This window comes from Carcharodon carcharias, chromosome 3 (assembly GCF_017639515.1).
Source record: "Carcharodon carcharias isolate sCarCar2 chromosome 3, sCarCar2.pri, whole genome shotgun sequence".
Lineage (NCBI taxonomy): Eukaryota > Metazoa > Chordata > Chondrichthyes > Lamniformes > Lamnidae > Carcharodon > Carcharodon carcharias.
In genome coordinates, this window is record NC_054469.1 from 159,506,521 (window position 1) to 159,531,287 (window position 24,767).

Below are 24,767 nucleotides of genomic sequence, written 5' to 3' on the forward strand. Positions count from 1 at the left end.
TTCACACCGCCAAACATGCCCGCCACCAACGGGCATGGAAAATTCTGTCACGTGTCCTTTGACCACTTTAGCTTTGTAGCCACCTTTTCAAATGAGAGAAAATATCTCTCAACTCCAATGAAATTGGGCATTATGCGAAGACCCTTGGTTATATCAAAGCTCGGAATGAGACTCGATTCCTCAACCAAACCACCAGACTCTCTTTCACCCCATAATCTAAGCTTTTCTTCAGCCAGTTCATGCTGTCTGTTTGATTTCTTTCTCTCAAGTTCAAGTTCAAACCTATGCATCTCTCTTTTTCCAGTTCAAGATTTTTTGTGTCTCTTTCTACCTCAAGCTGCTTCTGAATTCATCTACAACTGAATTCTAGCTAATTCAGCTGAATTACCATATGGATTACATTCTCCTCCTTCCAGTTCCAAATGCCTTGCTATTACCTCAATTACAGACACCTGAAAAGACAACGGCAAACTCAACCCTGCAAAGTCCTCCATACAAACATCTGGGGACTAGTGCCAAATTTTGGAGAGCTGTCTCACAGACTAGTCAAGCAATAGCCTGGCATAGTCATCCTCACGGAATCATACATCACAGGTAATGTTCCACACACCATCATCACCATCTCTGGGTATGTCCTGCCCAATCAGCAGGTCAGACACAGCAGAGGTGGTGCACAGTGGTATACAGTCAGAAGGGAGTTGTCCTGGGAGTCCTCAACATCAACTCCAGACTTCATGAAGTCTCATGGCATCCGATCAAACATGGGCAAGGAAACTTCCTGTCGATTACCACGCACCGCCCTCTCTCAGCTGATGAATCAGTGCTTCTCCATGTTGAAAACCACTTAGAGGAAGCACTAAGGGTGGCAAGGGTGTTCAATGTACTCTGGGTGGGGGACTTCAATGTCCATCACCAAGAGTGACTCGGTAGCACAACTACTGACCAAGCTGGCCGAGTCCTAAAAGGACATAGCTGCCAGACTGCAGCGGCAGGTGGTGAGGGAACCAACAACAGGGAAAAACATACTTCACCAGATCCTCACCAACCTGCCTGCTGCAGATGCATCTGTCCATGACAGTATCGGTAGGAGTGACCACTGTAGATTCGTAGTGGAGACGAAGTCCCGCCTTCACATTGAGGATACCCTCCAAAGTGTTTGTGGCATACCACCATGTTAAATGGAATAGATTTCTAACAGATCTAGCAGCTCAAGACTGGGCATCCATGAGACATTATGGGTCATCAGCAGCAGCAGAATTGTATTCAAACACAATCTGTAGCCTCATGGCCTGGCATATCCCCCACTCTACCATTACCATCACGCCAGGGGATCAACTCTGGTTCAATGAAGAGTGCAGGGGGGCATGCCAGGACTAGCACCAGGTGTACCTAAAAATGAGGTGTCAACCTGGTAAAGCTATAACACAGGGCTATTTGCGTGTCACAGCTTACAAGTGATAGACAAAGCTAAGCAATCCCACAACCAATGGATCTGATCTAAGCTCTGCAGTCCTGCCACATCCAATTGTGAATGGTGGTAGGCAATTAAACAACTCACTGGAGGAGGAGGCTTCACAAATATCCCCATTCTCAATGATGGAGGAGCCCAGCACATCAGTGCAAAAGATAAGGCTGAAGCATTTGCTACAATCTTCAGCCAGAAGTGCCGAGTGGATGATCAACCCAGGCCTCCTCCGGAGGTCCCCAGCATCACAGATGCCAGTCTTCAGCCAATTCAATTCATTCTACATGACATCAAGAAACGGCTGAAGGCATGTGATAGTGCAAAGGCTATGGGCCCTGACAATATTCCGGCAATAGTACTGAAGACTTGTGCTCCAGAACTTTCCATGCCCCTAGCCAAACTGTTCCAGTACAGTTACAACACTGGCATCTACCCGGTTATGTGGAAAATTGCCCAGGTGTGTCATTTACACAAAATGCAGGACAAATCCAAGCTGGCCAATTACCGCCCCATCAGTCCACTCTCAATCATCAGTAAAGTAATAGAAGGGGTCACCAACAGTACTATCAAGTGGCACTTGCTTAAAAGTAACCTACTCACTGATGCCCAGCTTGGTTTCTGCCAGGGCCACTTAGCTCCTGACCTCATTACAGCCTTGATTCAAATGCGGACAAAAGAGCTGAACTCCAGAGTTGAGGTCCGAGTGACTGCCCTTGTCATCAAGGCCACATTTGACTGAGTGTGGCATCAAGGAGCCCTAGCAAAACTGGAATCAATGGGAATCAAGAGGAAAACTCTCCGCTAGTTCAATTCATATCTAGCACAAAGGAAGATGGTTGTGGTTGTTGGAAGTCAATCATCTCAGCTCCAGGACATCACTGCAGGAGTTCCTCAAGGTAGTGTCCTTGGCCCAACCATCTTCAGCTGCTTCATCAATGACCTTTCTTCCATCATAAGATCATAAATGGGGATGTTAGCTGATGGTTGCACAATATCCAGCACCATTCACGACTCCTCAGATACTGAAGCAGTCCACGTCTAAATGCAGCAAGACCTGCACAATATCCAGGCTTGGGCTAACAAGTGGTAAATAACGTTCGTGCCACACAAGTGCCGGGCAATGACCATCTCCAACAAGAGAGAATCTAACCATCACCCCTTGATGTTCAATGGCATTACCATCACTGAATCCCCCTCTATCAACATCCTGAGGGTTACCATTGACCAGAAACTGAGCTGAACTAGCCATATAAATACTGTGGCTACAAGAGCAGGTCAGAGGCTAGGAATCCTATGATGAGTAACTCACCTCCTGATTCCCTAAAGCCTCTCCATCATCTACAAGGCACAAGTCAGAAGCATGATGAAATACTCCCCACTTGCCTGGATGAGCGCAGCTCCCACAACACTCAAGATGCTTGACACCATCCAGGACAAAGCAGCCGGCTTGTTTGGCACCACATCCACAAACATTCACTCCCTCCAACACTGACGCACAGTGGAAGCAGTGTGTACCATCTATAAGATGCACTGCAGGAATTCACCAAGGCTCCTTAGACAGCACCTTCCAAACCCATGACCCTACCTTGTAGAAGGACAAGGGCAGCAGATAGATGGGTTTACCACCACCTGCAAGTTCCCCTCCAAGTCACTCACTATCCTGACTTGGAAATATATCACTGTTCCTTCATTTTCGCTGGGTTAGAATCCTGGAACTCCCTTCCTAACAGCACTGTGGGTGTACCTGCGCCACATGGACTGCAGCGGTTCAAGAAACCAGCTCACCATCACCTTCTCAAGGGCAACTAGGGATATGCAATAAATGCTGGCCCAGCCAGCGAAGCCCATATCCCATGAATGACTAAAAAAAAACTCCTTCTCGCACAACTATACCTTTACAGAGATATACAGATAGTAAGGTTAACGCAAGTTACAAAAGCTATCTTATACTCCAATGTTCAGAGTAAGTACACAGTCCATGTTAACCAATAGGCTATCTGTAGCCAGACACATCACACTCTGAAACCAAATGACAGATGCCATCCCAAACAGATGCAATGGATCCCTCGTCAACTCTCCCCAGATGCTTGTCATACCATAAGCCAACCGGTCTCACTGAACTCTGTCTTTCACACAAGGGTTTCCAATCTTCACTCTCAAAGAACTCACTTTGCAATCTTCTCCCAAACTATGCTTTCTCTCAGACACCGTCCACAAGAGTCCACCTCAAGGGTTTCGAATTCTCCTTCCAATGTTCCTCCCCTCTGGATTGCCACATGCATTCAAGCTTCCTTCCACACACTCTCTCTCTGACCTAGCCATGCCAACTGAACACCACTGCTTCACATGCCCATTATAAAGAGTTACAGACCTGCGGCTGTTTCCTTGGATCTTCTGGCTTCTTGCAAGCCTATTTTGCTTTAAGTCTGCATCCTGCAGCTTTCTCCCTTTAAGCTGCGAGCCTTTCTGTGCACCTCACTCCTAACTTCACTAAACAGGACCTTTTCCAGGTTCCTGTTCTTTCCCTTTGACTAGAAGTTCTTCTCGGGACTGCCTCCCACTTATTCTGTTCTTTGGAGAAACCTGCTTCCTGCAGTTCCCTCCTGTCCAGCTTCTCCTAGTTCCTGTTTCCAACTTTAGTTTGGGACTCGCTATCTGTCCCTCTCCTATGCTGCTTTCAACCTTAGAGCATAATCACCAACTGAACTTAAACTGCTTTCAGTTTCTCTGTCCCTTTGTGGGCCTCCTGTTGCTAGGCAACAGCCCAGTTTTTTTCTACCCTGTGTTTTGCTTCAAGAGTTGCAAATCCCAATTAAAATGCAGGCATCTTTTGAAGTGAAACTAAAACTCAAGTTTCCCCTTTCTTAACACACTGATATAGAAATACAAATTCAACTTAAAGCTCAAACTCATTCCTAACACCCACAGATACAAACATAATTTCCTTAAACTATTTCTAGTTCCTAACAAGGTCAAAAAAGATAAAGCAATTTATAATATCAATCTTATGCTCTAACATTCAAGTTAATATGAATGAATTAAAAGGCAAACTCTGATCAAACACACCACACTGTACACTAAATAACAAATCCGAACAAGACGGATCCCACGAATTGCCCAGCAACCCATCCAGGCATAAGTAAATACTATGAGTCAGCTAATCTCGTTGAAACTGTCTCCATCACAAGGGACTTCAAACTTCTTCACTTTCAAAGATCAAGCCTCTAAATTCCCTCAAAGCTACTCCAACTTGGACTGCTTCAACAATTGTATACCTCCCAGGGTTTCAATTTAATCTCCCGAGACTTTGTTTTCCTGGATTTCTGAGTCTGTGCTCCAGCCTCTACTTACTGGAGCAATTTCAGCTCTTTAATAGTTGACTGGCATCATTAGGCTGGCACTAACCCTGGATTTCACCAAGCTCCAATCTCGCCAGCTACACCAAGCTATAAATTGCTGCCAGGACTTCTTCTGAGCTCTAAACCTTGCCAACACAGAGCCAGTGACCTTCTGCCACCTTCTCAGCTCCCCAGAACTTCTCCTGAGTCCTAACTGCATGGAGCTATCAAACTATTTCTGGGACTTTTCCTGAGCCCCCAACTACCCAGAATCAGCTAACAGCAACACATTTGCTGCTTGGAACCTGCTAATAGCAGCACTTTTTAGTTAAGGCCTTTTTCCCTGCTGCAGAACACACAGTCCCCCAGAAAAAACACACAAATTGAAATCTTAGAAGCTTCTTAAGCTCCACCCATCTCCAAGATAACATAGTCTTCCTGGGTTCACTGAATGTTTTTAAACTAATTGTAGCTAAGGTAAGTGGGGAGGGGAGGGGGTGTGGGGTGGTAGGATGGGTTGGTTGGGGGGAGGGGAAGATGAGTCAGGTGGGCAGAGGGTAGAATGGGTCAAGGTAGAATGGGTCAGGATGGGGTAGGATGGGTTGGTGGGGAGTAGGATGGATCGGGTGGTCAGGCAGGGGATGAGGGATATTCAGGAGGATTAGGTGTGGTTAGGGGTGTAGTTGGGTTGTCAGGAGGGCAGTTGGGGTAGGTGCGGAGGGTAGTCGTGTGGTCAGGGTGCTAGTCTGGGGCGTGGGTCTAGTTGGGGGTTGGGAGGATAGCTCAGGGTTAGTCAGGGGGGTTGGTGGTGGCTGAGATCAAGGGCATGGGCTGTTCAAGGAGGTAGTTGGGCATCCAGTGGAGAGTTGGAAGGTCAATGGCATAATTACCAGGAGTTAGAAGTGGTTTTAATCCTTCTGACATTTCCTGGGTAACTATTCCGCTAAGTGAATTGGAACCATCAAAAGTCACTGATTTAAACCAGTGTTTTGGATGGTTCCCTGTCCAGGGTAATGGCCCATCAGAAGTTTAAACTTCTGAGACAACTACTGTGCAGTCCTCGGGTGGGGACATTCAGGGGGTCCCTCAGCATGTCTTCTGGGGTATCACCGGGGTACGAACAACGCCCCCCCCCCCAGTCATTGGAAGTTCTAGGCTATAGTCTTTAAACTGCTTTATTCCATCTATCCTATTTTCTACAGTTATTCTTTAATCTTCCCAGAACTAATCATTACCTCTAAAATATTACCATCAAACATAAAACTAAATATTTATAACAGTGTGTTTATGCAATGAGTGCTGCAAAAAACTGCTGATGCAGCTTGTGAATATTAACATTAAGACGGTTAAACACACTACGTAATATCCCAATCAATTTTCCTTGCAGGAGTCATGACTTATAAGTTCAAATTTTCATAATGCCATTTATTTTAATGTAGAAGTTAGGGGACTTTCAGAACTGTTGTATTATGCAATGAAAATAACTGATCCTGTAACAAAAGATCCATTTTGATGGTATAAACCATTTTTATCAATACTTCAGTGCTTCCACAAGTCCTTTACTGGAGTTATGGTGGACAATTGGGACATGGGACACAACCGTTCCCACCCCACCCCACACATAACCACCCCTCCATTGCCCCCCACCCCCACCCCCATGGAAATTCAAGCTCTTATTACTTACTTTTGTATGTCATTGTTTTTTAATTGAAGCTGTTTGTCAGCATTTGCTGATTTTGTAGTTGGCATTTATGAAATACCTAACAAATGGAACAACAGTACACCACTGTTATTAATGTGGTCATGCATAAATGATTCCACATAGTTGAAATGCCTTGTGCATCACAATATATAACCTCCACTTACCTAAAGCCGTGTAACCTCCTGGGGGAGACAAAAAAGCAGATGAACACCTCAACCAATTAAGGAGGAAAAAACCTGGAAAATTCCCCTCTGACCCACACGTGTGATTGTAAGTAGTCCAGTCGATCACACTGGCACTGATTTACATTACGGGTTGTACAAGGTGATCTTTGTTGCAGCTGGTCTAGTTGGAATACCGCCAAATCAACAATCACCAGATGATCTGGCAACCTGCCCCAGAGGTCCACTATTTTCTAAGAAACGAATCCTCTCACATTTAATTTAGCTTTATCCTTATACAAATTATCCATTGGTTCTTCCTGACTTATCCAGGTGAAATAATTAGTCTACAAAAACTACAGTCTAATTTAATTATTTTATAAACTGCAATCGAATCACTCTCGTACATTTCTAGAGTATAGAGGCTCACTGAGTCTATCTGAGTAACTAAGGTTTTAAACTTGGCATTAGTCAATGGCCCTCCTCTGCACCCTTTTGAAAGCCTCAATATCCATCACCATGTGAGGGAACCAAGACCAGAAACAGTTTCCAACAGAAGCCTAACTAAGACCTCTTACATAGACAAAATGGGGTGCATCGTTTTCTAGCAAATTGCCCTGTGAATACACCCAAGAATCTTATTTGCTTTAGTTAACTTGCTGGCATTGTTTATGGGCCTTTAGCTACAATGCAGTAATAACCCAAATCTCTTTCTTTCATCACTGCCTTTATTTTTTTTTCCTATTGGGTGTATATATGTTTGGTATTTGACTTTCCCCCATGTATAACACTGCACTTTTCTAAGTTAAACATTATTTGCCATCAACACTGGCGCAATAGCCCAGCACATCTTGATCTGCATGTAGTAGTTGAGCACTCTAGCTCTCACTTCCTTAAATGTCTTGATAATGTTTGCAAACTTGTGAACCATTTCCTCAACACCTTCATCTAGATCATCAATGAAAATAGTACATAGTGGAGGTCCTAACGCTGATCCATAAGCAGCCTCCCAGCAGATCAAAATCCATTGACAATCATTTTATGTCCACAGCATTCAGCAATTCTTAATCCACCAATTTTTTGTTACAGCACAGATGGAGGCCACTCAGCCCGTCGTGTGTGTACTGGCTGTCTGGATGAGTAATGCACCCAGTGCCATTCCCTCCTTTCTCCTGTAACCCTGCACATTTGTCCTTTTCAGATAATAATCCAATTCCCTCTTGAATGCCTCAATTGAACCTGCCTCCTCTACACTCTCAGGCAGAGCATTCCAGATCTTAATCACTTGCCCTGTGAAATAGTTTCTCCTCATGTCGCTAGGCATAAATCTGTGTCCTCTCATTCTCTATCTTTCCAACAGCAGAAGGTTTTCCCTATCTACTCTATCCAGACTCTTGGTGATTTTGTGTTTTATATAAGTTTAACATAACCTTACCATCAATTTCACAAGATTCTATCTTGTAGACAAGCCTCTTATGCGATACTTTATTAAAAGCTTTCTGAAAGCCCAGGTACAAAAAATGCCTACTAAGTTACCCTCATCTACCATGAAGAGGGTATTCCTTCCAATTCTGCAACTACCAATAGGCCAGTTGAAAAGGAGAAATTACAATCCCCGACCACATAGCGACCAGAGAGACTCAGGCTTCCTTTTACCGGTTTTATTCAAGCATATGCAAGGGAGCTGTAATCATTCCTAAGAATGAAGACCCAGCTCCCTGATTGATTACATTTCATTACTTTTGTACTTTTTCTTATCACAATGCATTTGAGTACATTTGAATATATCCAGTTGGTAACCTACACATAGGTACCATGTTAAAACTATCCTATTGAGTACATAAACATGTGATTTTGTTAACCAATTATTCTAAAGGGTGTATACATAATTATATTATCCAATCAAAATTAAAACACATACACAAAGACCTTGGTTCTCACAACTCAAGACTGCTTGTGTTTCATCAAAGACCTCTCTTGTCTTTGTATGTCCTCCCATATCTAAGCTAAACCATCTGCCCTGTCCCTGAGAGAGGAGTATACCTAAACTAACTTTATGTTATGTTTTATCTCCAATCTAGCTGTCAAGGCTTCAACGCACTATTGTACCACTTGAATAGTTCTGTCTGTGCTTAGATATTAACTCATCACTTGAAACTTTGTAAATCACACAAAACTCAAAGCCCCATTGTGTGCAGTGTCCATCTGCTTGCCCTCAGCTGTCAATAGATTTAGCATCCATGGCTGCTTGGAGATTTTAAGTATGTTTAGCAGATTCTTACTGTGAGCTTTTTTATTATATATATATATTTAATTTCCCCCTAACAGTCCCCACTTTTGGCCCTTGGCAAAGCCCAAGCTGGCCACATCTTAAGTTGAGAATTCCTCTTCTGGTCCTTCGGGTGGCCTGTCGTCCTAAACCACCTGGTTGTATAGCACCACTTTCCCTTTTCCTGTCCTCTGGGAATTGATGCGCACCTTTGGTTTGTTGCTCTCTGTACCTGGAGAGTCCCTTTCCAGGTTTTATGTTGATATCATAAAGTAAGTCCCCATAAAGGAACTCAGCCATTGTGTTGAGGAAGCCACGTTGTCTTACATACTTCCTGAATCAGTAAAGTGGTAAATGTAACTTTGCTTGTGTTTGTAAATACCTCCAGCACTTGACATGAGCATACAATGTAATTTCTTGATTCTGAATAACAATCTCTAGTACTTATCAGTACCATGTCTTTTACATACATTATATATATCCAGGTAGCCCTACGTGGAATATCATCCCCCCTTTATCTACTTCTAGGGACTTGAACCTATAGCTGTTCAGGAAAGCCCCGTTTGGATGATGCTCTTGGGTAATGACCATGATAAATTTTATAACTCCATCCTCTCCTCCACCTTGAGTTTGTGTAATCACCATTTCCTGCTGTTCCTTGCGTAAATTTGAGGTTTAATTGGTAAATTGACTCGAACATGTGTTTGGGAATTGTTCCGAACCCAATATTTTCAATATCAGATTTTACCCCATCAATTAGATTTTGTGCTAGCATATTGCATGCCCTCCCTGTGGTTTGTGATTTGGCTGTGTCTGTTATCCTTTCTGCAGTCTGCCTAAGGATTTGTAGCAGACCTTCTCCTTGTAGCTCCACAGATGTCAGGGTATATCCTGTCCCTTGCGCACTGTAGTGCAGTCCTCGGGCAGTCTCAGCAACCACCCAGGAGGTATAATTTAAGTCATAGATCTGATCTGAATTAAGCATGGAATTGGCACTCCCAAATAGCCCTCCAATGTCTCCTAGTATAATTCTTTTTAACCGAGCCTGTGCTTTTGCTCTAATACCTGGAACAATTCGAAATTTATAGTCATTGACTATCCTCTTCAGTTGGCCTCTAGCCCATTTTATGGAATTCTGGTGGCTGTGACAAGTCCTATGCAGTATTGACAGTAGTCCCGAGATATTATATGTCATTTCCAGGGAGACCATAGTTACATCATGTAATAGTGGTTTTGACTTTCCTAGCCTGACTATCCCATCCGGGGTGGTGGGGCGGTGGTGGGGGGGGAGGTGCTTACTACATCTGGACATTGAGTGGATCTTTGATAGCCACATGTAGTCAAAATAAAACATTGTGTATCATAACAATCATGCCTATCTATTACATATTTACATGTTTCTTGACAATATTGTCCCTCGAGACCCGGTTCCCAAACAAAGGGAGGGAGGTCTGTCCATCCGGTGGTCACATTAATCTCTTGAAACATCCAAATGCTTGTTGATGAAAAACTGGTAGGGGGTGCGTATATTCTATATCCCCCATATCACCAACCCAGTCCAGTTCTCGTTGTTACACTCGAGCAGTGTTAACTGGGCTGGCTGCCCTGGTGTTGTTAAATGTAAAGTACTCTTACAACTCTTTGTGTGATCACACGTGGGGGTCTTGTTCCCAATCGTTCATTTGATGTGTCCGTGTAGTGAGTTGATCTGTAATCCAGGTGTTGGGCTTTCTTACCCATTCCCCACTTCCTCCTTGGGGAAGTAATACGTACTGGCCAGGGTGAAGGCAGGTGTCATTATTGACTTTGACCGTTGGTGCTTCCCATGCCAGCGCTGACATGCCCATAGCAGGATCACAGACCTGTGGAAACATTAACATTGGCTCCTGTTGTCTGGGTAACCTCTAGGTGATTCATCATATATCTTTAACTGTGTGTAATTCCCCCATTTATTTCCCATTTTCATATCTACAAGTGCGCACGTATCATCTGTCATAATTACCATATGGTCCATGCCACCGGGGCAAACCCTGTTTGCTCAGGGCTCACCCTGACCATCACCTTATTCCCCACTTGGGGGGTCCGTTGTTGCTGTTTGGATTTGCCTGTTTCCATATCCTTAGTTATCTGTCAGTCCCTAACTTCCTTTCTTAACTCATGTAATTGCTTATTTAATTCTCTTACATAGTCCATATTTTTCCTTTCAGTGGCCCTACATCTCTTCCTTCCACTATAATGCCTTCAGGTATTTGCATGACCCTTCCTGTTATCGATTCAATGGGGTGAACCTGGTAGTCCTATTTGGTGCAGCCCTAATGCTGGGCAATACAGCTGCCCAGCTGTTGCCTGTCTCCTGAATTGCTTAGGCTATAGGTGTTTTTAAAGTTCAGTTCATCCTTTCCACCATCCCTGAACTCTGGGGGTGATAAGGAATATGGAATTTCTGTTTAATCTCCATAAAATTACACACTTCTTTAATGGCTGTCCCTGTGAAATGAGTTCCCTGATTTGAATCCATCTGGGTAGGCACCTCCACTCCTTCCAGTTTACTCTCTCCTGCTGCTGTCTCATGTCAGACCTCAATTCCTTAAACAACTCTACAATGCACCTTCTTATCCTATCTTTCAATGGCTCACTATCTTCACTTCCAGTGGCAGTTCTTTCTGCAAGCCACTTAACTCTGCCTGTTAACAAGGTGTTTTAATCCTGTGGTTTTACTCTTTGTAGCTCACAGGCACATTAAAATAGTCAGTAATACATCCAATTAGCCTTTTCCCAGCTTTCCCTTTACCTGTATCCATCCTGTGGTAAATTGTTAAGTATTATTTCTCCTTACCCTTCAATTGTCTCAACTACAGATACTGAAAAGTTTTACCTCTAAGGTTTTTTTTTCCCTGACCACGATCATCCTAAGATTCTCTAGAGGTCAGTTTCTCTATTGTCTTGATCATTTAAAATGTTTCCTTACTCTTTAGGCCATATTAACTATTCCATGTCAATGCAGATCTCTGTCTCTAGATCTTTGCTTATCTTCCCCTGTGCGGTTCCAATGTCTCAGCTGATGGCCAGATTATCAAATTCAGTTCCCTTAAAACAGTTTGTACATTATGGTGTCCTCTTTCCCTATCTCTTTCTTCTACCCTTAATCCTATCCTCATACCATTTTACACATGCAAAAGCTACCATCTTGTTCAGGTTGTCTGGAGAGACTTTACAGTCCAATAAAGTGTTCTCATAACAGTTTTAAAACAGAAATCAGCCATTAACATGTTTTGCTTCCTTATCTTCTTCTCAAACAACATCGTATTGTCTCAAAAGTAACCCACTAAATTATGTCTGACTTTTTTTTTTAGCACTATTCCAGATTCATTAACTCGGCCAAAATTTGGATTTCTACCAAACTTTGTCAAGGTCTTGAGCTTAACTTCACATTTTGGGAACAGACTTACAAATACAAAGCTTGCAGCATTTGAATTAGTGCCAATTGTTGTCAAAAACCTTTTAAAATGAAAATTCCCTTTTCAGAACTTTATCAAGAAATAAACCTCAATATTTTAAACTTTGTAAGACCTGTAATTTACACTATCAAAATTAAAACAACCTTTTTTTTCATGTGTAATGATTTGTATCCAGATTAGAAGTCCCATATGTTTATCGACACATTCTTTGTCTTTTGATAGCATCCTCATTATTTAAAGTAACCTGTTAAATTACACTGCACTTTACATCTCAAGATTGTCCCAAATTCAAATTACAGTGCTTTTGGAATGCAGATTTCCTTTAATATTTAATTAATCTCTTCAAAAGAAATCCCTTTTTATCCATTGGAACCACCTAGACCATGTGTTTATGTCTTTTGGTTTTCCTAGAATCCTTCTGAATTTCAGGTAATTTTTTTTCCTCAGAATTTTAGAATACCAACTAGTATGTATCAATCCCAATCAGCCTGGAAGCTGGTGATGAGGGTTATTCCCTACTAGTCAGTAAGGGGGTGGTACAAGGGTTGGTTCATCTCCAACAAAGGCAAGCCCTGTTTTATCTTTACACTACCTTCAAATTGCGATTTTTGGCAGTAATCTCAACTCAAACCTTATACTCAAAACTTTGGAATGTTTGAGTATACTTTTCCTTTAATCTAATATGGGGCTTTCGACTCTAAAGTGCTCAACTACACACACAAATGACAATTTAGGGACAAAAACACATTAAAGCTCACATACAAATGCTTCCTTGCACACAAACAAACACATATATAAAGGTATGTATTTAAATTGCTATAATATTGAATTTAGCTCTAAACGAAGCAGTGGGGGGAATAAAGGGATCTTGGAGGCTCCACCTATAGGGACAAACTGGCTGAAGCTCACACTGCTGCTGCCTGTCACTTGCTTATTAATCCCCTAGGGGTACCCCCTTTCTCCTCAGCACAAACAGCGCTTGAAACTTAGATCAATTCCTTTAAGTTACAAAAATTCAGTAGGGGACATTTCAGGTCCCCTGCCACTGCAACCCGAGATGCCTCTGTATTAATTTAGTTTGTTGCGGATACAGACTCAGAATGAGTACTGTAGCTTAGTCAGTTTTATCTTTACTCCTTGGATCGTAACGGTGGGTCACTCGGCTGCCACCTTTGTTTCATTTTGTTGATCAGCTTTTATGCTTCCTGGCGAGGTGAAGGGACATGGTTCCTTCACCTCCCCATTCTGCAGTGAACTCGAGTTCATCCTTCTCAGTCATACTCACATTCACACGTTAAAGAGGGATGCATAGTTCCCCCCAGACACTCCGTCTCCACGAGGCTCACTCACCTCAACTTAAGACCTTAAACAGCGACCCCCCAGTTTCACCGAGACACACCGTCTCCAAAAACAGGGACCCACAGTTCCCCCGAGACACACTGTCTCCAAAAACAGGGACCCACAGTTCCCCTGAGACACACCGTCTCCAACAACAGGGACCCTCAGTTCCCCCGAGACACACCGTCTCCAACAACAGGGACCCACAGTTCCCCCGAGACACACCGTCTCCAACAACAGGGACCCACAGTTCCCCCGAGACACACCGTCTCCAACAACAGGGACCCTCAGTTCCCCCGAGACACACCGTCTCCAACAACAGGGACCCACAGTTCCCCCGAGACACACCGTCTCCAAAAACAGGGACCCACAGTTCCCCCGAGACACACCGTCTCCAAAAACAGGGACCCACAGTTCCTCCGCGCGCCCAACTGTCCACCTGAGTCTCCCTAGCCGAAATGTTCAGATCCACCCTATTAGACCTCCGTTCTAGTCTGACGTGAACAACTGGAGAGTATCTTTCAAAAAGAAAATACTCACCTGATCATTGTTCCGCCTTCACAGAAGTCCAGGCAAATCCTGCCGACTACACCATTTGAAGAGGGTATTCCCTCCAATCCTGGAACTACCACATAGGCCAGTTGAAGTGGAGAAATAACAATCCCCGACCACATAGCGACCAGAGAGACTCAGGCTTCCTTTTACCGATTTTATTCAAGCATATGCAAGGGAGCTGTAATCATTCCTAAGAATGAAGACCCAGCTCCCCGATTGATTACATTTCATTACTTTTGTACTTTTTCTTATCACAGTACATTTGAATATATCCAATCGGTAACCTACACATAGGTACCATGTTAAAACTATCCTATTGAGTACATAAACATGTGATTTTGCTAACCAATTGTTCTAAAGGGTGTATACATAATTATATTATCCAATCAAAATTAAAACACGTGCAAAGACCTTGGTTCTCACAACTCAAGACTGCTTGTGTTTCATCAAAGACCTCTCTTGTCTTTGTATGTCCTCCCATATCTAAGCTAAACCATCTGCCCTGTCCCTATCTGAGAGAGGAGTATACCTAAACTAACTTAATGTTATGTTTTATCTCCAATCTAGCTCTCAAGGCTTCAGCGCACCATTGCACCACTTGAATAGTTCTGTCTGTGCTTAGATATTAGCTCATCTCTTGAAACTTTGTAAATCACACAAAACTCAAAGCCCCATTGTGTGCAGTGTCCATCTGCTTGCCCTCAGCTGTCAATAGGTTTAGCATCCATGGCTGCTTGGAGATTTTAAGTATGTTTAGCAAATTCTTACTGTGCGCTTCTTTTTTATTTTATATATCTATTATATATATTTAATTTCCCCCTAACATACCAACTTGGTGATTCTTCAAAAAGTTCATTTGAATTGGTGAAACACAATCGTCTTTTAGGAAAGCCATGCTGGAATATCCCTGATATGGACTTTTCTATGTAAGTGGATATATAGTGCAGTTTAATGATTCTCTTGAATATCTCACTTATTACTGACATCAAGTTAATGGGCTTTTGGAGCTGGTTCTGTCTTATTTCTATATTTTAAAGTTGGAACTATGTTAGCCTCCTTCAAGTCCATGGGAACAGTAACATAGTAACAAAAGAGAGAATGGTAGCATACTGCTTATGTTATGAGATTAGGAATCCAGAGGCCTGGGCTAATCATCCAGAGACATGAGTTCAAGAACCATCATTTAAATTCAGTTAACTAAATAAATCTTTATTAAGAAAGCTATTATCTACAGTGGTGACCATGTAGTTACCAGATGATTTTAAATTCACTTTATTAAGTATTAAGAACATTAGGTTCATTCATGTTCTTTAGGGAAGGTAGCCTGTTGTCCTTACCTGCTCTGGCTTACATGTGATTCCAGGCTCTCAGCAATATAGCTGTCTCTTAACTAATCTCTGAACTGGCCCAGCAAACCACTTAGTTAAGGTATATTAGGGATGGGCAATAAATGCTGGCCTTACCAGCTATGCCCACGTCCTGTGAATAATTTCTCTTTTAAAAAGTATCCAATTCCATTGAGTTATTAAAGATTAAGTACTCACACAGTGCCTCTCCCAACTTCCGAAGGGCCCATGGTTGGGTATCAACTGGGCTTGCTATACAGTCTAATTTAAGGTTCCTTTTTCTTTCCTAAATAACATCCTCATCTATTTTAATATTAACAGTGTTGTTGTTAATAGCGCCATAATGCTGTCAGTTGAGCATCTTCTTCAACAGTCAACTAATGCAAAGTACTCATTAAGTATCTTGCTACGTCGTGAGAATCCTTCCTAACCTCTCATTGCATACCTTTAAAGACCGGATACTGGTCCTGTGACTTTTCATGTAGTTGTAAAAGATTCTTTTGCTGCTAAAGTTGTCCATGATCCTCTTTTCCATCAAACCTTTAACTGATCTATAAACAGCCTCAGTTCTTTTTAACTATTCATGGTACTTAATGTTTGTTTTGCTGTGTATTACTACTTTCAGTTGTATATTTTTTTCCTGATTGCAGATACTTAATCGTTGATTCTCTCTTTGTTAGGGAGGTTGGGCTTTGCTGCAGAATTGTCACTTAGGTCTCGATTTCTTGGATGAATTAATGGACATCATTACAGAAACAGAAAATATCCACGAAACTTTCCGTCTGTGGATGACAACTGAGGTTCATAAGTTTTTCCCTATTGCACTTCTCCAGATGTCAATCAAGTTCACCAATGAGCCTCCACAAGGCCTGCGGGCAGGTTTAAGAAGGACCTACTGTGGTAAGCCAGCGATATTGGTAGGTGTTCTTGGATGCTGTCAACACCTTTGAATATGAACTTGAAAATACCAAGGCTCAATTTGGCAATGTAGCACCTATTTTTGTCCCTTTCGAGACATAAGGGATGTGAGTATTGGCTTGCCAATTATGGAAAAATAGTAGGGAAATGCAATTCGGTGGTTAGCTCATGCTGTGAATTAAAACAAGTGCAACAAACTAACTGGTACCCCTCTTTGCTGTAATATTCTATATTTCCAAAGTTCCTACTGGAGTTTAGGCAAAATCCTAGCAGATCTCCAGATCAAGGCTAGAAAATGGGTTAGAACCCTATTCTGTCAGGATTCTACTTCATATTTCACAAAGAAACATTTTCTAAGAGAGGAGGCCACCAGTGGATATTCTGCCTCCCTCCAATATCAAGTGAGTAAATCTGGAGGAGGTGGTGGAGCGGGTGCAGTGCGTCCCTGGGCTTTCTCAGGAGTTACACCCTTATAAGGCTGACAGCTGATGTGAATCCTGATGAAACCAAAACAGGTTCAAAACCTTAACAAGCAAAATAATTACTGGTAATTCCTTAAGCTTTAAAAGGGTCTAATCCTTTTTAATGTTTGGCCCTTCAGATGGCCATCGGCACACCCTAGTAAAGCAGATTTTCACCCAGCCAATGCAGATAACTCCATCCCCATGATTTGGGAAGCAGCCTAAGTAATTAGGCAGGGATGCACTTATGGCCACCCTACTGCACTTTTGCTAGCAGAGTAAGCCAATTTGGAATTGTGACTCCAAGCTTCTATTTTTCAATCCCACCACGTAAACCTCAAGCCAAACTCTCTAGGCAAGCTTCCCTAATTCTAATAGCTACCTCAAATCATAAAGTTCGATGGAGCCAGAGGCCAGCAGCTCTCTATTACTCGTCAGCGCCACTGGGCGCAGTGGCAGCTGTCAGCAATGCACAATGCATATGCCAGAACCCTGTGATTGCTGAGGGACCCTAGGCCAAGGGTGAGCAAGGGTGGGATAGGGATCCCAGGATAAGGGTCATGGAATTGTTGGAGAAGCATGGGGGTCAGAGGTAAGGGCTTTCAGAGACCACCCTTTTCTGATGCTGGGTTCCTTGATCAGGCACTGAACGCAGTCTAATAACAAGAGACCCACCCAGGAGGTCATTGGCAAAGCCAACAGGGTTTGCTGGGCGGACTTCAGGAGGCATGGAAAAGCCATGCAACTCCTATTTAATCCCTGAGCCACCACTGAATTACAATGGGCTCAGAGATAATGGGTGTCAATCCACTCATTAATGAGCCTAATCAATATTCCGCCTGTGGCGACCGGGACTTTCGGGCGGAATCGTCCCAGATTTGCACTAAGTGCGGCGGTGGGCAGGTAAAACGATGTTTTACCGGCTGGCCGCGATGGCAAGTTTTCATGCCGTATTGTCCCAAACCCACCTCATTATTTAGGCACTCCTGGGAAACATGCCGTTTCCATGGCGGGTGGGTTCTCATTTGCCCGCCACCACCCCATCGCTGCATCACACCGAGCACTATATTTAAAGTACAGTCGCATGCACATCTCACTGCTATCAGCCCATGGCTGTTGCAGGGAAGATGTCCACAAAAGACAAGAAAAATGCAGCCCCCAGGTTTAACGTTGCGTCACTGGAACGCCTTTTGGATGCCGTGGAGGCCCGACAGGATGTCCTCTACCCCTGCTCTGACTGCAGGATGGACAGTGGCATGACCAACCAGGCTTGGGAGGCAGTGGCACCGGTGGGCAGTGCCAAAGCCCTTCAAAAGAGGACAGCCACCCTGTGCCGCAAGAGGATGAATGATCCCTGTCCCACCAGGCTAAGTCACTCTTCTCATCACTCTGAACTCTCTCACTCACAAACCCATCACACATTCACAGGGATCTCATTCACTGCCAGTTCAAGGGACAGCACCATTTACTCTCATACTCACCATCATTGTCCTCATCCGTTCATCGGACCATTCACCACCCACACAAGCCAGACATACTTACCTGGACTGGCAGGCACACTGCTTACACTTTCTCCATTTTATTCAAGCAGAACAAGCTGGCACAAAAGAGGGAGAAGTTGCAGACTGGTGGAGGAATGCCTGAAATCAAGGTCCTCATGGACTTTGAAAACAGAGCCACCCAGCTGGCTGGTGAAGCTCTGGACTGGTCCTGTGCTGACAATGAGTTCGGCGGAGCTCAATCAAGAGAGGGTCCAGCAGTGCAACATCCATCAGACATCTGTGCTATGCGTGATGTGTCCTGTTTCACAGGCCACTGCCATGCACAAATTATCTCCCCTTGGTTCCGCAGCCACATCTGCCAAACAGCCGACAGAGTCCAAGACCCAGGGCCTCCAATCAAGCCCCGAAGAAACCTCTGAAGAGGAATCTGAGGGCACCCTCCTTGAAGTCCCATCACAGCGCTCACCCGCACCCTCCACCAGTGCAGACACACACCTCAGTTGGACCTAGCTTTAGAATAGCCTCGGGACCACAATCTGGTGAGCACATCACACTGTCTGATCCACAGCAGGTGGCGGCAGGGACTTCCCAGGTGTCCGGCACTCAGAGGACCGCTGAAGGCCAGAAATTCGTTGAGTCCAAGTCAGATGATGAGCCTCTGGACTTGGTCATGTCACAGTTGCTGGAGCTGCAAACGCAAGCTCGGGAACATCAGGAAGGGATGTCCACTGCATTCCTCAGATTGCAAGGCACAATAGAGGAGTCCATCCACCTTCAGGCTGAGATGATAGTGCCGACATGCCAACACACTGAGCTCAACACTGGTAGGATGGCAGCCGCCATGGAGACCTTGGTTCAGGACACGACTCCATCACTGATGCCATAGTTGGCCTCCAACAGTGTGTAGGCGAGAGGGGTGCCAGGAAGCTTGCCCTCACTCCAGCTACCCCTTCTCAAGGAAACAGCCTGTGGCTCTCGGGCACCCATAGGGAGGAGGATCAACAGGTGTACCCCCAGGGGCCATCCATCCAGTTGAGTCCAGGAGTGCCTGGCCCATCCTAATCCTATCTTCCTGTGACCCTTAGCCACTCCATCTCCACAGGCCGAGGAGGGTGCCACTGCCACACAGCATGACCCCAAAAGCGGACCAGGGCCCTCCAGGTCTCAGCCCTCCAGAGGATGCCCGCCAAGATCCTCATAGACAGGCCTTTGCAGTCAGCAGGCTGCCTCCACTTCCACTGTGGATGTCCAGGGAGCACCAAGACGTAGTGACAGGGTTAGGAAAGTTAAGAAAAATTAGATACACAGCCTGGGCATGGGTGTTACCCACTTATACAAAATGTTCACTATTATCAATAAACTCTTAGTAATGTCTCCCTGCCTATGACTTCTTGTTCTGATGGGCAGTGTTCCTGTCACTCAGATGTGAAATCTTTCTGCACAAGATAAAGGCAGGTGTCTCAGTCCAGGAATTCTTCCCTGTGTTTTGTGCAGCCTTCAGACCAAAGTGATGGTCCAGCTTCTCACTCCCTGGACATATTACTGATGCCTGCATCTCGACGGTGCTTGTCATTGCTGCCAGAGTGTAGTGGGCAGGTGTCACAAAGTTCCATCATTCTCTCTGTGTGCTCTCAGCACCTTTAAGGTGGGGCTGGCCCCCATCTCTTCAGTATCTGTGACCAGTGATGCTGTGCTTCTGAAGGGGTCAGGTGCTGAAGGTGGACAAAGGATCAGATGCTTTTAAAGATTCATGGCTGTGTCTCTACTATATGACCCTGATCAAGCGTGCTGCCCTCGGCCAGACAGGAGTCAGACATTCTCAGAGGCTATGTGAAGATCTGAGGAGTGTCCTCGCTGCATGTCATCATCCTCCTCCTACAATCAAGTGACTATTAGGGCCTCCACTGCATCTTCATCTTAGGAGCATTATCACAGAGAATATGCATGCTACCATAAGCCAGACTGGAGTCAGACATTCACAGGTGCAATGTGAGGATCTATGAGGTCTCCACACTGCATGTTGTCATCATCCTTCACAAATCTAGCAGCTATGAGGGCCTCCCAAGCATGCTTGCCTTGTCCAGACAGAGCGAGGGCCTCATCCACGCCATTGCTGTCTTCCAGGACCTCCTCACCCTCATCCCCCGTCAGCATTTTCCTCATCAAAGGAGACCTCCAGCTCCTCCTTCTCCTCCTCCATTTCCTCTCCCCGTTGCAGCGCCAGGTTGTAAAAGGCGCAGCAGACAATGATGATGCATGATACCCTCTGTGGACTATATTGCAGGGCTGCACCAGGCCGGCCCAGGCACCGGAACCTCATTTTCAGCATCCCGATGGTCTACTCTACCAAGTTGCAAGTTGCAGCATGACTCTCATTTTCCCTTCACTCTGCTGCAGTCTGAGGCCACCGCACAGGTGTCATCAGCCACATCCTCTACGGCTAACCTTTGTCGCTGAAGAGCCATCCCTGCAGTTTCTGTGGACCCTGGAAGCCGTCAGGGATCTGTGACCGACTGAGGATGTAGGAGTTGTGCACACCTCCTGGAAACCATGCGCACACCTGCAGGATGTGTTTGTGGTGGTTGCACACCAGTTGCACACTCAGCAAATGAAAACCCTTGCGGTTGATGCAGTTGATCACATGTTGGAACGGAGACCTGAGGACCACATGAGTGCAGTCAATGGCACCCTGCACCTGTGGGAAACATGAGATCTGGGCGAATCCAATCGCTGTAGCATTCTGGCTGCCCTGATCCCAGGTAAAATGCACAAAGTTGTATGCCCTCACAAAGATGGCATCCATGACCTCATGGATGTATTTGTGGGTGGAAGCTTGTAAGATCCCACAGAGGTCACCTGTGAAGCCCTGAAAGGAGCCACTGGCGTAGAAATTGAGCATCAGTGCCACTTTCACGGCCACTGGCAGTGGATGCCCTCCATGTCCCCATGGCGCCAAATCCTGCATTAACTGGCAGAAGTGACTGACCAGTTCCCTAGACATGTGCAGTCTTCGGTGACACTGGATCTCGGTCATCTGCAGGAATGAAAGGCGGTGTCCATAGACCCTGTGTCTAGCTCGGCCCCGACCAGCGACTGCTCACTGTGGCTCTTCGGCAGCGTGTGCGGGAGCCCAAGACGTTCCTTCTTCCAGAGGGTGCTGCTCCTCCCTCTGCACAGCCAGGAGTCTCATTGCTCCACTCTGCAGCGTCTTCACTCTCTGTAGGCCATCAGGCATACAGCAAGTTCATCAGCTTCCATGCTCCTGATGTATTCCTTCTGCAGGGTGAAGGAGAGAGACATCTGGGTTAGCATGGGTGTACTAAGAACCTGTCCTGGTTAAGTGTGAAGGCCACTTAACGCACCCCGGAGAGTGCTGGCCACCACTTGGATGGCCAGAGATTAGTACGCTGCATGGCTGCCCGAAACACCACCCCACTCCACCCGACTGATTGGCTGCAATTTTGCTCATTGGACTGCATGCTGTGCTCTCAGCTCAGGCGCAGGTATTCTCCTAACTCACACTGCAAGGCAGCACTGTTAGCTTGAACCACAGGGGAGACTGGTCCAAACTGGGATGCTGACACTGCAAGGGGCTGTGAGTGCCTCCACCAGTGACTGTACCATGGCCAGCTTTAGCAAGGAGATTGTACAATGTGTGCAGTTGTACACCTGTTCTCCAGTCCACTGCAACACTCATGAGGTTGCAGTCTGTGCCGGGGGTGGGGTGATGGGGGGGTGGGGGTGGTAGCAGGAGAGTGAAAATCAGTGACACTTTGGTGCTGCTATGTTGCTTGAGTGGGCAGATAAGCTAGAAGCCCAACTCCAGTCATATCAATGCCTGCGCTTGAACTGCCTCAGTTGCAGAGGAATGCTCACTTTACATAAGGTTTCCCCAATGCATGGCTGCTTCCCTCACCCACCCTACTCCTCCACCCCGAATGCTTGTGTACTATATTCAACTGCAAGGCAGCGCTTGCATCCCTCCTCCACAAGTCGCCTCAACGGGAGGGCTGCCCTTGCCCCCCACCTCAAGTCGCCTCAACAGCAGGGCTGCCCTTACCCCACCCCCCACAAGTCACCTCAATTGCAAGGCAGCCCTTGACACCAACACCCCCTCCCCCACTACTGCCAAAGCGCCTCAAGCTTGAAACCCAGCAGGCAACCGTGATAAGCGCTGCACATTGTTGCTGTGTACTCACCTCTGAGCTCCCCTCAAAGTGTAGCCCGCCAAGTGCACACCTTTTATATGCTGTTGTGAAACATCTCGCCGTGTTTTCCCACCGTGAACAGACAATCTGGAGGTAGGGGGGGACATTTTCGGTGGTCTAGACTAATAATGATATGCAGATGTATTTAAAATGATGTTTCCGACATCCGATTGGGGGAAACACAGTCCACCATTGGCAGGCTGAGCGGGCAATCGCGAACTGATTTCACACTGTCATGAAACCAATCCCACCATATTGTCCAATCACGCCACTGAACACGCCCGATGCCAGTGGGTATGGAAAATCTCAGCCCTCGTATCCACCCTCCGACTTATTCGGGGGAGGTTTTGCTGGCGCTGGGAGACTGACGCAGGGTCTCTCCTGCGATTAATTAGGCCCAGCTGCCATGGTTCCTTCTGCGACAAACTATTAGATCCTGCCCCTTGTATTAGCATTATCATCGGCAGAAAGAAGAAACAAGTGTCTGGTTAGTTCAATTGGAAACACACTCATCTCTGAGCCTGAATGCCCTGTGTTCAAGTCTCATTCCTGGGGCTGTATTTTACGTGCCCCTGCTGGGTGTGTTTTCGATAGGGGTGGATGTAAAATTGGGTGGGTGCCCACCCGACTACCTTCCCACCCAAATCTGAGCTCACCCCCATAATACCGGGGGTGGGCAGGAACCAAAATCAGCAGCCCTCCTGCCTTATTTAAATAAATAATCAAGTGTTAATTGAGCTTGTTAACAAGCCAAATGACCACGATAAAATGCTGCCCATACCAGAAAACGGTTGGCATGAGCAGTTGGGCAAGAGTGGGCAGGCCATTCTTTAAAGAACAAATTTCAGAGAGTGGGAAGGGGGGAGTACTATCGTCGGGGGCTGCCCCTTGTGGATCAGGGGCGCTCCCCCCCCAAAGATAGAACACCCCCCTTTTTTCCCTACCCAGTTGTGCCATTAAACTCACCACCCTTGCCCCCCTCTCTAACCTGCCCGAAGTCTCCCTTCCCAAGACCCAGGACTTAACCTGTCTCCAAGATCCATTGGGCCTTCTTCTTCCTGATTACAGTCCTGGCAGTGCCAACTAATTCACTCTTGGCTGCTGGCCAATCCGATTGACCATATTTAGCCCACCCATAGTGCATTATGGCTGTGGGGCGGGCTGATGTGGTGTGGGTTGGCTCCATGTTGATTTTACCTCCAGGGGTTGCAGGTGGGGCATGGGGAGGGGTCAACAAGTCGCCTGCCCCCTCATAATATTCTGCCCCAGAGCTTGATCAAATGATCAAATAGCAGGGTGGGGGGTGGGGGTTGGGGTATGTTGGGGTCTCCACGTTTATGGAGCTCATAAGAGTGGAAAACATGGTGTGTGGGATGACTGAATTAGGCAGGATGCTAAATTATGATTTCCTGATGGCGGTTGAGATGCAGAGATTGTGGCATGTCGAGCCTCACGCTGTCCTGTGATGGGTTCGTACTTGTAATACATTCACATGCCATGAATATTCATTAGCGTAAAACTTCTTAAAATTACATCCTACTTTCTAGGTAAAGTCAGCAGTGCAGGAGAATCTCGTGGCACCCAGTTCACATTCATTTAAGGATAGCGTTGCACCAGTCAGCATTGTGCAGTTGTGTCTGAGGTCAGCGGTTTTCCTTGTTGAACTCTGTTGCACAAGGAAGGGGAGCAGGAGAATGGCAGCTTGCATGGAGGCTCAAGATCAGAAAAGATGAGTCGGGGTGAAGTGGGGTTGTGGTTGGGGATTGAAAGGTTGGGGTTTAAGTGCAGGGAGGAGTGGAAGAAGGATCCAAGGAAGGACAAAGGGTGAGTTCAGGGCATGGAGGAATGAAGTGGGAATGGCCTGGCATCCTGGGTGTGGTGGGAACAATCAGTCAAGGCAAGAAAAAAGAGGGTCCTAAAAATGTGGAGTCAGTACTGTCCAAATGTGGGTCTATCTCAGGGTGTTGGCTGACAGAGTCCTTACAGACCTTTGAGTTCAGCTACAGCATTTCAGTTATCCCTGCTGGGAGTGATCTCAGACAATAT

General features: G+C 45.6%; 1 protein-coding gene across 1 annotated transcript in view; it reads left to right on the top strand.

Moving 5' to 3' along the window:
• The window catches only part of dnah5 (dynein, axonemal, heavy chain 5), a 428,506-nt gene that overhangs the window by 367,242 nt on the left and 36,497 nt on the right, over nt 1-24,767 (top strand). The window contains exon 72 of the mRNA XM_041183995.1: nt 16,313-16,532. Within this exon, the coding sequence (XP_041039929.1) occupies nt 16,313-16,532 (220 nt within the window). The remainder of the gene's footprint in view (nt 1-16,312; nt 16,533-24,767) is intronic.